This window comes from Petaurus breviceps, unplaced genomic scaffold (assembly GCF_028583685.1).
Source record: "Petaurus breviceps papuanus isolate PSGF00001 unplaced genomic scaffold, PetGlider_PUasm1.0 191, whole genome shotgun sequence".
Classification (NCBI taxonomy): Eukaryota; Metazoa; Chordata; class Mammalia; order Diprotodontia; family Petauridae; genus Petaurus; species Petaurus breviceps.
In genome coordinates this window covers 1,850,972-1,863,510 of record NW_027185811.1, presented here as the reverse complement: position 1 = coordinate 1,863,510, position 12,539 = coordinate 1,850,972, and the positions used below count along the sequence as shown (strand labels likewise).

At 40.6% G+C, this 12,539-nt stretch overlaps 1 protein-coding gene across 5 annotated transcripts in view; it reads left to right on the top strand.

The window, feature by feature from the left end:
- Nucleotides 1–239: 239 nt before the first annotated feature.
- Nucleotides 240–12,539, top strand: part of LARP4 (La ribonucleoprotein 4) — a 56,917-nt gene continuing 44,617 nt past the window's right edge. The window contains exon 1 of one of the 5 annotated variants that reach the window (XM_069092567.1): nucleotides 240–416. In XM_069092567.1, coding sequence (XP_068948668.1) covers nucleotides 399–416 — 18 coding nt within the window. In that variant the 5' untranslated portion in view covers nucleotides 240–398. Of the gene's footprint in view, nucleotides 417–802; nucleotides 880–12,539 lie in introns of those variants that run through there. The other 4 variants (XM_069092566.1, XM_069092564.1, XM_069092568.1 and 1 more) reach the window with 4 other exon arrangements.

Here is a 12,539-nt window from a genome sequence, read left to right as displayed (position 1 = left end):
CTCCCTCTCCCTCTCCCTCCCCCCGCCACCTCGGCCGCTCCTCCTCCCTCCATGGCGCCGAAAAAGGGGGCAGGACGTTCCGTTGGGCGCGCTGCGAGCCCCGCCCCCACTTGCCGCCCGGAGCGCAACGTTGACCCTTACGTTTCACACCCTCTTTCTCCTCCCCTCGGAAGCGCTTGTGCGTCCGGCCCGGAAGTAGTTGCTATCTCATAGGAGGTGGAGCCTGAGGGGCCGGGTCTGATAGCAGCCGCTGCGAGCTGAGGAGGAGCCGGGCCCTCACCCGGGGGGAGGGGGAACGCTGAGTGTCCTTAACGCAGCGGCTGGCACGGGGGGGGGGGGGGGGGGTCCTGTAAACGGGCGGGAGTCTCGGAGACCAGGAGGACCCGGCGGCGGAGGAGATGCTGCTCTTCGTGGAGGTGAGTAGAGGTGGCGGGGACCTTGGCCCACGGGCGCTGAGGAGGAGGAAGAGGAGAGTAGTGCCGGCCGGCCCGCCAGCCCGCCGCCGCCATGTGACTTTCCAGGCCTCACACGCTGCCGAGCCGGCCGAGAGGCTGACACAGCAGCACGGCCTACGGCCCCCCTCGCTACCCGAACCAGGGCGGGCGGGCCCCCGGGGCCGAAGTGCCGGGGAGTCGGGGCTCGTCTGGCCGGGGCCAAGGGTGGAGAGCGGGCGCCGCGTGGGGCAAAAGGACAGCGCCCGGGGGGTCCTCGGGAGGTCGGCGGCGGGGGAGGCCGTTGGGGGGAGGAGGAGTAGTCGGCGTCCTAAGCTGAGGGCAGTCTGGAGGGGGCGCACTTCTGGCGGAGGGGACAACGTGGGGCCAGCGTGAGGGACCCGCTGGGAGGGGAGTGAGCAACATGTGGGGCCGCGGAGGGACGGAGGTGAGGGCGGGGACGGTGGGGGGGGGGAGGGGGGGGAGGAGAAGGCAGGCTGTTTCGGAAAGAAAATGGAAAGTCCTTTTCTTCCAGCTCCACAGCCCTTCTGGCCCCCGTGGGGCAGCGCCCCTGGGTCTCTGGAAGGTTCCATGGGTGGAGAAGGACGGGAGGGTGATCCCAGGGAAAGAGCGAGGGAGGCCCGGGCCGACACCGGGAGGGGAGTGCCGTGAAAGGCACCGCGATGACCTTTTGTAAAAGTTGCTCTGGCAGCGTCACGGCCGCGCCTGCTGCGCGGCGATGATTGGTCTGAAGCAACCGAGGCCTAGGGAGAGGAAAACTCCGAGTGGGGAGGCCAGGGCCCCCGGGTGCCAGGGTCCGGAGTGAGGGGAGGCCCTCCCCTTACCTGGACCATCCCGTGCCTGCCTCGTCTATCCTCACTACTGCAATTTCTCTCTTTAGGAAGACGCTGACGTTTGGTTGGGGGGGGGTTAAGTTTTTTTTTTTGAGGGAGGGGGCTCCCCCTTTTCCTTGTTATTACTCACCCTCCTGTGTGCAGCATCAGCTGACTGCCAGGCTAATGGTTTGAGTAGATTCCAGATCATATTGTTAATTGCATTGTGGAAACGTCAACCTTGCAAAGTTGCAACTTAGCAACTTGGCACTTATTAACTGTGCCCATTTAAAAAGGACTTTTTCACCCCATGGGGAAAGGAGTTGTTTGTAGGTTACAAATCAAGACTTTTGCAAAGGGAGTGAGGGTTTGCTTTTATAGATAGTAGTAAATGCATTTAGCCCTTTTAATGAATAGCTAATAATTCATTGGAACTCAGATTTTTTTGCTGCTTTAAATTGGTTGGAATTTAAACTTTGTAGTACAAGAAACTGAATACAGATTTCTGAAGTTTTTCTATTACTGCTTTCCATCCCTCAGCTTTATGATTTTCCTAAGCTTCTTATTCTTTGGATGGCAGTTAATTGAGGGATAAATTTAAGCTATCATTATTTGTATCTGACATACAGAGTAATTAAAACCATTTATAAATTAAGTTGTACATATTTTAGGCCTTTTTTTAAACCTTGTAGATGCCCGGTTTTTAGTGTGGCTTTGATTTTGGCTTTAGGAATTGTCAATAGGTAATATGTACGGTGTTTTATCTGTGTGAATGCTAGTTATTAGTGATTATTACAAGATTTGAGGATGTAACTGCTCTAAAGTTTACAACCTCTTTTCTTGGAAAATGTACATTTTGAACTTTGATCTTAACATCTTAACATGTGTTCGTGTCCAAAGGTTTCCACCTGATTTTGCTTGCTATATATATAAAGGGAGAATATCTTTTGACTCACAGAGCTGTTACACAAAATTAAGGTTTCTGCTTCAGCAATTTTAATAGTTGTAAGTTACTGTACTGTTTTGGATGCTCATGGTAAATTAATGTTGGTTTTTATTGGGTTCCGTTTTTACCAAGTGATTACTTTTAGTTTGGTTAAAATTTCGTAAAGTTCTCAGACTTAGGGCTGAATTTATGGCATTAATATTTAATCTGCATGCCCCATTGTTTATTTGGTGTTTCTCAAAAAAGTTCGAAATTATCTTGGCAGGTGCTGTTTGAAAATAGAGCTAACTTTGTTATTTACAAAAGTAATGGATAATGATCAAAGAGAGGTGGGTAACTGCAGTGCATAGGTAAAGATCTTTAACCATTTCTTGGATAAAACAGTCTTTCCCCATTAAAACTGTACTGGCTTTATAAACCTTGTGTGTCTTGGACAAAATGGAAATGAGCAATCTACCCAAGACATACCATTTATGTGGGGTTCTTAAGGTTACCCTTTCAATAAGTTGGTTGGGAAACTTGGCTTTTTGGTTTTGGTTTCTTTTTTTAAAAAATATTTTAAAATATTTCAGTACCAACGATTTCCTTTGTATTTTGCTTTATGCGTTTAAAAACCATTCTGCAGGGTGGCTAGGTGGCTAGGTGGCTCAGTGAACAGAGCACCTGCCCTGAGGTCAGGAGGACCTGAGTTCAAATCAGACCTCAAACATTTAATACAAAAACTAGCCAAGTGACCTTGGGCAAGTCACTTAACCCCAATTGCCCTCCAAAAAACACATTCTGAGAAGAGATCCATAGGCTTCAGCAGAAAGAGATTTATAACACAAAGGTTAAGAACCTTTGATCTGAAATAGAATGTCTAGATAACCCTGCAAACTAAATAAATAATATCCTAACGTGGGTTGACAATTCATATATATATGAGAATACGGGGCATATACATACATAGTCTAGAACTGCAACAGAAAACCTAACTCCCAGCTATTGGCTCACTTAATCCAAGCAAAATTTTTCTACTGTACATCAAAATTTGCAGAAATTCTGGACAATCCCATGGGTCTTAAAATGTAACACGAAATGAAGCCATAGATAAATTTCTGGTTTTTCTCTAAAATAACTTTAAATGAAGTTATGACATTATGGCTATAACACCATAGTAGCATTTTATCTTATTAAATATCCCATATCCTTTAATTTTGGTTAGTGTTATGTTTTTTTCCCCCTAAGGGAATAATTGACACTTCTCTTAAATGGATCATATTGTTGATATTAGCCTCTCTGAGGAGGAGAGTTGCATAAGGGGCAGGTAGGTAGAGAGCAGCTTAAGGGGCAGAGACACCACCTGGGTTCCAATCCTAATTGACCATTATGGTGATTCTGGGTCAGTCACTTAACCTCATTCACATTCTAAGCAACTCTTGAAGAGTATATGTTTTAGAAAGGAATCTGCATTTCTAGAAGTATTCGCCCCACAAGTCCCACATACCAGCAAAATAACAAATTGAGTCTATCTCTTTTTCCTCCCCCTATTTTCGAAATCATATTGAATGAAAATTTTGGAGAAATTACATAACAGTTTGATAATGCCAATAGTAGTGTAAAGCCCTTGTTGGATAACAATAATTTAAGGGTTAATGAGACTACATGGCTAAATTGCCGGGAATGCATTCTTATCTGTTATAGTATAAATTTGCTTTTTTGTATTGTGGGTAAGCTATTTAATCACCTAAAGTTACTGTATAATTTATGTTTAAAATGCCTATCTAAAAGATACTTCTATTTTAAAATTAGAATGCAATTTTTTTTGTTTCTCCCTTTCATAAGGCAGTTCCTGTAGAGTTATTTCTTAAACTGTATGCTTCATCCTTTCTTTCCTGTGCCATTCCCATCAAGACTTACTAACCCCTGATGATTCTGTGTGGAAACTAGACTTCTAGATGTGGTCCTGCTCATAGCAGTCTTACTTTTCTTCCCTGAATTTTTTCTTTCTCTGTCCCTGCAACTCTGCCCATACTGCCCACTCCCATCCTGATAGATATCACCAGTTTGAAGATGCCAGTGTGGTTTTAACTTAGAATTTTTCTAGATAAAGTTTGATTTCTAGGACTGGACCTGTCCAAGGTTGTTTTGTTTTACTTGTATTTGTATGAATAGCACAATATAAATGAATATTACAGTATAGAAGAGTAATATGATGTAGAAGTTTTAAAATAACATTTCTTAAGATTTCTTTTTAAGTGGACAAATTTTATACTTAGGTTCCATGTGCCTAAACTGATCCCTTTGAATAGCTGTAAGTAGTACTTTGAACAGTATTTGTGAGAGGAGGTTTCCTTGGTGTCAAAAAAATTAAGTATTAAAGATGATATAAAGAAGCAAGGCTTAAACTTAAACTTGGTGTGTAAGAGCTTTGTTCATATTCTTGGGAGTGAAGACAGAACCACAGGGTAGCCTGCTGGGGACCAGACCCATAAGGTTTAGAGTCCAGATCAGATAATCTTTAATCTATTCAAACTACTACATTGTGTACTTGAGTATGGGTGGGTAGGGGTGTGTGGATAGATATTGCTAGTTACAGAGAACTTGTAATAAGACAAGACACATTTCAAACAACTTTTATGTGCTGTCTTGTATTGTTCTCTAGGAACATGTATGTATTTTAATTTTGTCTCCTTAAATCTTTTGTAAATTAGTTGGTAGGGATTGTGCCCTCTGTCCTATTGCATATTTAGTTATGCTTGACTCACTACTGCATGTACATTTTTTAATTGTAGGTGAAATCTTTCTCCAGAATGTATGAATTCCAGTCTCTTCCTGAATGACTCCAGTGATAGTCAGCTGCCATTAGGGGATTCTGTTAGGGTGGGGCTAAACTGAGGCCAGAAAGAGTGAAGTATCTTAGGAACTTTTCCCTTAGATTATTTCCCATTTTCTTATTTACCAGTGTCCAAGTCTCCCTTATCCTTTAATTAAAAATAAAAAAAAAAACAAACGGGTGGCTATGTGGCACAGTGAATAGAGCACTGGCCCTGGAGTCAAGAGGACCTGAGTTCAAATGTGGCCTTAGATACTTAACACTTGTGACCTTGGGCAAGTCACTTAACCCCAATTGCCCTGCCTTCTCCCCTCCAAAAAAAAAAACCACTTACCTCCATTCTTCCCTAAAGCTGTGGTCTTATCTTCTTCCCTTTTCATATCTAACACTTAGAAAAAAAACTATATTAATACATTTTCCTCTACTTAGTGACATCTCTACTCCTTGCTGTCCAGGTTTGAGCCTCACCACCCAACTAAAATAGCTCCATCCAAGATTATCATCAATTTATTAATTGCTACATCTGGTGATTTTTTCATCCTCTTTTACAACTCTGCAACATTGGTATTGTTGACTAACCCTTCCTTCTACATATTTTCCGTTTTTTTCCTGACTCCTACCTTTCTGAGAACTCTTTGAGTATTTTTTGCTGGATTACCATCCAGCAAAAAATGTTCCCGGGGGCAGCTAGGTGGCGCAGTGGCCCTGGAGTCAGGAGGACCTGAGTTCAAATTGGGCCTCAGTCACTTAACACTTACTAGCCATAGTCACATAGCAGTTACTAGTTGTGTGAGCATGAGTAGATTACTTAACCCTGATTGCCCTCCCCCCTTCAATAAAAAGCAAAAAAAAAAAGTTCCCATAAATGCTCTGTTCTCTACTTTCTAATCAGATCTCGTGGGTTGAGTTAACAGACGAATCCCAGATTTTTATATACATCTGTAATCTTTGTGTTTCAGTCCTGAATCCCTTCATTGTCATTTCAAACATAATATGTCCAAAATGAAACTCTTCTTTTTTTCTCTAATCTTATCTTTCCTCTGAAACTTCTCAACTTTTGTTGAGAGTACTGCCATCCTTCAAGTCACACACAGTTTGCAACCTCTGAATCATTCTGACTTCTCTCCCTGAATCTTGTCATTTGTCTCCATAACATCTGTACACTTCTATCCACTAACATAGCCATCACTCTAGTCCCTTATCTTTTAGCTATAGTAATAACTCCCTAATTAATTAATTAATTCCCTAGTTTTAATTCCTGTCCTCTCCAATGCATCCTCCACACAGATGCCAAAAGAATCTTCTCTAAGAAGCTTCAGTAGTTCCCAGTTGTCTCTTGGATTAAAATAGATTCCTTGTCTTGACATTTAAAGCCCTTCAGTCAAATTCAGGCCTACTTCTCCTGACTTCACATTGCATTCCTTCGTAACACTGTATTCCCCCTAAACTGACTTACTTGTGGTTCCTTGAACTTGGTATTCTGTCTCCTACCTCATGCCAGTTTTGCACCTCTCCATCTTAGAAGCCTTACCTTTCTATGACAGAATGATATTGGATTAACACTTTTAGAAGAACTAAAGTTTTTAGTTGAATATTAGTAAAATTGCTATGTGAAAAAAGTGGCATACTGTATATCTTGCTCTTAGCTCAGTTAACTTAGTCATGTAAATTAAATTTAATAGTTTTCTGACATAACTTTGCACACCAGAAATTAAAAGATGTCCTTTCAGAAAAAAAATAGTAGTTAAAACATTGTGTCCTTCTCTGATATGAACCTTGAAAGTACCTGTTGAATCATATGCTTATAGAAATTGGCCAGTCAACTTTCATTACCAGAGAACCAATTGAAAATAACAGGTCAGGTCAGTGTTTTGGGTAGTGTTAATGATTTACTAATTAAATATTCAAATAGCCACAGAAACTAGTAGGTGTTTGAAGTATCTGTATTCAGTTTTGGGGCTACTAATCAGACCGAAGGGGCTGATGGGACATTATGGGAGCCCCAGTTTGATAGAAATGCAGAAGTAGCCTCCTTTATTTGATGGCATGTACAGGATGGAGATTAGATTTCTGTATATTTAGGAGGAGAAGAAAAACTACCTCAACATACCATAGGAAGGATTTAGGGTAGTCTTATGCTTATTGCATAAGTTCATGGGAGCATTATCTTTCTCCACCTTCATGGCCATTTGGACCCTGACCGTAGAGTAGAAATTTACCTGTGAATCTTATTTGGCTTTTATCCTTAACCCTTGGGGGTCTTGGAGATGCCTCTCCCTGCCTACTGGATGTCTCTTAGATCTGTTACTTATGCAACTTCAGAGGTTTTTCCTTCAGATGTTCTAGAAAAAAAGCTTAGGGCTGGGGTACCATTGGAATTTAAGGAGGTTGCATTAATGATTATTTTCATATTGGCCTTGTATTTTACCTCGAATAAGAAGTAAAAAACAGGGCCTGTTCTTCTCTTCCCTGTACTTAACTACTTCAATTCAGTAAAAATGTATTAAATATTGTGTTGAAGGCAATGTAGTATGTTTTGAGGACATGAAGATGAAAAACAAATAAGTTCCTTCCACTCAAAGAATATACTCTTTAATATATAGGTACATGATTATGTTCATTATAAATTGAATAATGTCAACAAATTGTGGTTTAAAACAAGCAATAAAACCTTATGCTACAGACTAATTAACATTCTGATTTTTTAAATATGTAAATTTAACAAAATAGATTATTGTTGTCTATACTCTCTTCTTTTTATGGTTCTTTCTAAATAGTTATGATTATTCCAATTCTATTAACTCTTCAGAATCACTTGTGTAATTCCATGTTTATTGATAATCTGCCCTTTTTTTACAGTATTGTAATTTCATTACATTAATGTGACCACAGTTTTGGCCATCAGCCTGTTGGACATATACTTTGCTATTGCAAAGAAAGCAACTATTTGTTTTTCTTTGTGTACTAAAACATCTTTTTTTCCTTTTCTTTTTAAGTAACAGTTGTAGGATACAGTCCTAGTAGAACCAGTAGGTCAAAGGTGAGAGCATAATTTTTGTGGCAGTTCACAGCTCCTTCAATGGTAGTAGTGTGCCTTTTTCCCCCCACAGTCCAATAATAATGATTTTTATTATTTTAGTTGCCCTTTTCAATTTGATGTATAAGGGAATGATGCGTCAAAATTGTTTTAATTAGTATTTATTAAACTGTTTTTGAACAATTTCCAACTGATAATTAATTTGCTGCCTCTGAGATATTTTAACTGTAAGTCAAAAGAAAGAAATCCCTCCCCTCACCCCCCCAAAAATAACCAAACCAAAATACTGTGAGAAATTAAAGAAAGGAAAAAGCACTTCCATCAAGATCAGGAAGGTTTCATGGAGCAGATAGTTTGAACCTTGGTGGGAAGTCCCCTTTATTTTCTGTTCTGAGTTTGATAGTACTACTCTGTGGAATCATAACAGTGCTTTTAGAAGTTCAATGGTTATGCTCCTCCTAATTTCAAATACACAGATGAAAGTTGGCTATCTTTTCTCATGGGTGTCATGGATAGAGTGCTGGGCCTGGAGGTGGGGAGACTCATCTTCCTGAGTTCTCATATGGTCTCAGATACTTGCTAACTGTGTAATCCTGGGTTAGTCCCTTAAGCCTGTTTGCCTCAGTTTCCTAAAATTATCTGGAGATGGAATTGGCAAACCACTCCAGGATCTTTGCCAAGAAAATCCCAAAAGATGATCGTAAAGAGTCAGACACAACTGAAATGACTGAACAACAACAAAGTAAATTCAGGCAGATTGCCCCTTATTTTTTCCTATTGATGTTTCAGCATTTCCAGGGTTAAGTAGAGAGGAACTTCACTGTAGCTGTCTTCTCACTAATCTATCCCTAATGGTAATGGGGTCTTTAAGCAAAACAAGTAGGTTTAGATTATTCAACCCAAAGCATACTGACTTTGATCTCAGTCATAGCCCTGTTGCCTAGAATTGTCATAAGTGTACCATGAAGTTTTTTTCTTTTTTGCTGTCTTACTACCTGTTCTTAACTACCCCCACCCCCCTATAACACAGACATGTCCTAAGAATGAATAAGCTAACTGGTGGGAAAGAGTGCTGCATTAGAGTCAGAAGAACCTGGATTCTAGTCCTACTTGAAGTGCTTTTAGCAGTGTGACCTTGAGCAAGTTACTGAACCTCTTACGATAGTTTCTTCAGCTATGAAGTGGAAGGGTGGAGAGGGTTTCTCTTGATTACCCTTAAGGTATTTTTCAACTCTAACTCTTTGAAATAAATCTATAACCCACATAATTTCTGGCTTAATCAAGAGTTAGTTTGTTCAGGACAAGTAGCAAAGGATGCTATTCTCTTTTGGGGGGCAGTGTCAGAGCAGCAGTTTTTATGCTGCTAAATTTTTTTGTATTTGGTCTATTGATACACTTTTATGTTCTAAAATAATTATGAATTCTACATATCTGTAAAAGAGCCTTACACTGGATTTTGCTGTAGAAGTGGTAAAAAAAAAAACTGTAGCAGTTTCATGAGAAGAGGCTACTAAATTATATCCAAAGGTATACCAAATTTTTGGCAAGCTAATAACATAAATAGACTGGTATAAGCAGATTTCTTTACAATCCCAAAAGAAAAGTTATTGGAGGTGGAGGGGGCAGGCTCCTTAGAGAGGGTGATAATTTGGTTTTTTTAAATGGCTAAGAATTCAACAGACCAAGGTAGTAGCAGTGGGGAAGGTATTTCAAATATAGGGAAAAACACTCACAAAGTCATGGAGGTAGGAAAGCAAGGCACATACCGAGTAGGGGTATAGGTAGTATAGTAGAAAAAAGGGATTTGTGCAGAGGGCAAAAACAGCTATTTATAAGGAAAGTCTGAAAACAGTGAAGATAGGAGAACATGAGTCTAGCATTAGTTAAGGGATGTGTTGATTGGGACCTGTTATAGGATGATGGAAATGGGACGTAAGAAGGAGTGTATGGATACAAGAACATAGAATGATAGGACTTAATTGACATGGATCAGAGGCGACTTCAGAAGAATGTAAAGAGGGAAGAGTCAGTTAACTCCAAAAGTTATGGTGAAATCAGAAGTCCAAGTTTGGGTTTGTTTTTTTTTTAACCTCATTTATTCTATTTTCTGCTTTTGACCCTTGTCCCTTTTCAAAAGTGTTTGCTTCTGACTATCCCTTCCCCCAATCTACCCTCCCTTTTATCATCCCCCCACCCCTTATTCCCTAGGAAGTCCAAGTTTTAAGAAGATAATTAGCCCAGTTTTTGAGGCATATTATGTTTAAGGAGCTACAGGACATCAGGGGACTCTGAAGTCACACTACACAGTCAAACACTTCTGATTTTGTAGATATGACAACTGGTTTATTTTCAACTAATAATGGCTTACTTTGTAACTCTTTAAAGGTTTTATGTAAGCACTTTACTACATAGTCCCCTAAGATGTTAGTACAGGTATAATTATCATTTTAAAGATGAAACTAGGACTTCGAATGCTAAATTGTTATCCATCATACAGTAAATGTTTGAGACAGGATTTCATCCCATTTTATCTTGCTAAAATGAAATTTTGGGGAAGTAAATCTTGGGGAGCACAGGTGGTCTTATTGTTGCTGCCAGGATTAAGCAGGGTCTTCACAAGGATGACAGATTGGGGAAGTTAACAGATGATTATTAAGTGTATCTGAGAACAGGATTTGGATTTCTGGACAAAGGCTTAAAATACACAAATGAATTAACGATGTGTAGAATTAACCTCACAGGAGGCAGCTAGGTGGCACAGTGAATAGAGTACAGGCCCTGGAGTGAGGAGGACCTGAGATCAAATTAGGCCTCAGGCACTTAACACTTACTAGCTACCATATTTTCCCCTGTAGCATTATACTCAGTTTTGCTGGTTAGGTGATTCTTGGTTTTAATTCTAGCTCCTTGGACCTCTGGAATATCATATTCCAAGCCCTTCAGTCCCTTAATGTAGAAGCTGCTAGATCTCATGTTATCCTGATTGTGTTTCCACAATACTCAAATTGTTTCTTCCTGACTGCTTGTAGTATTTTCTCCTTGACCTGAGATCTCTGGAATTTGGCTATAATATTCCTAGGAGTTTTCTTTTGGGGATCTTTTCAAGAGGCAGTTGGTGGATTCTTTCAATTTTTATTTTGCTGTCTGGTTCTAGAATATCAGGGCAATTTTCCTTGAGAATTTTTTGAAGGATGGTGTCTAGGCTCTTTTTTGATTATGGCTTTCAGGTAGTCCAATAATTTTTAAATTGTCTCTCCTGGATCTTTTTTCCAATGAGATATTTCACATTGTCTTCTATTTTTTTTTTCATTTGTTTGGATCTGTTTTATGGTATCTTAATTTCTCATAAAGTCATTAGTTTCCAATTGCTCCAGTCTTATTTTAAAGGAGTTATTCTCTTTAATGAGTTTTTGAAATTCTTTTCCATCTAGCAAATTTGACTTTTTTAAGGCATTCTTCTCTTCACCGGCTTTTTGGGCCTCTTTTGCCATTTGAGTTAGTCTTTTTTGTTTGTTTTTTGTTTGTTTGTTTTTGGCGGGGGAGGGGGGAGGTCAGTTGGGGTTAAGTGACTTGCCCAAGGTCACACAACTAGTTTTTTTGTGTTAAGTGTCTGAGGCCGCATTTGAACTCAGGTCTTCCTGACTCCAGGGCCGGTGCTCTATTCACTGTGCCACCTAGCCGCCTCTAGTTTATTTTTTTTAAGGTGTTATTTTCTTAAGTGTATTTTTGGGTCACCTTTAGCAGGCTGTTGAGTCACTTTTCATGATTTTCTTGCATCATTCTCATTTCTCTTCCCAATTTTTCCTCTACTTTTCTTACTTGATTTTCAAAATCTTTCTTGAGCTCCTCCATGACTTGTAGCCACAATTCATATTTTTCTTGGATGTTTTTGATGCAGAAGTTCTGACTTTACTGTCTTCCTCCCGCTCCATGCTTGATCCTTTTTGTCCCCCCAAAAGGATTCTATGGTTTGATTACATTTCTTGGGCTTGCTCATCTTGCCAGTTAATTACTTGACTTTTGAGCTCTAACTGCTTCCAGAATGGAGAGAACTTTGTCCCAGATTGCTGGGGGTTTTGCAGCTGCAGGAGCTGTTAAGAGGGTTCCCTCTCTACAATCCTCACAAGCTCTGGCTCACTGGCCACACACCCCAGGACCACCACCTAAGACCACGATCCAGGTCCAGGCAGGTTAAAGCAAGAGCAATTGTCCTCTGAATGGTCACTTGGGCCCCCTATGATCTGCAGGCCAGGAACTCCTGAGGCAGCCACATGGTGCAACCATGGTCCCTCCCCCACTTCTCTCCCCTGGGGCAGGGACAGAACCGAACTCTTCCCCATCCACCTCTGTTCCAACAGAGTTCAACACTGACCTTTTACTTTTGTCTTTGGTGTTTATGGGTTGAGAAGTCCGAAAACCAGCACAGCTGCTTGCGTTTCACTCTCTGAAATCTGGTCGGGTCACCCTGGGGCCTGAA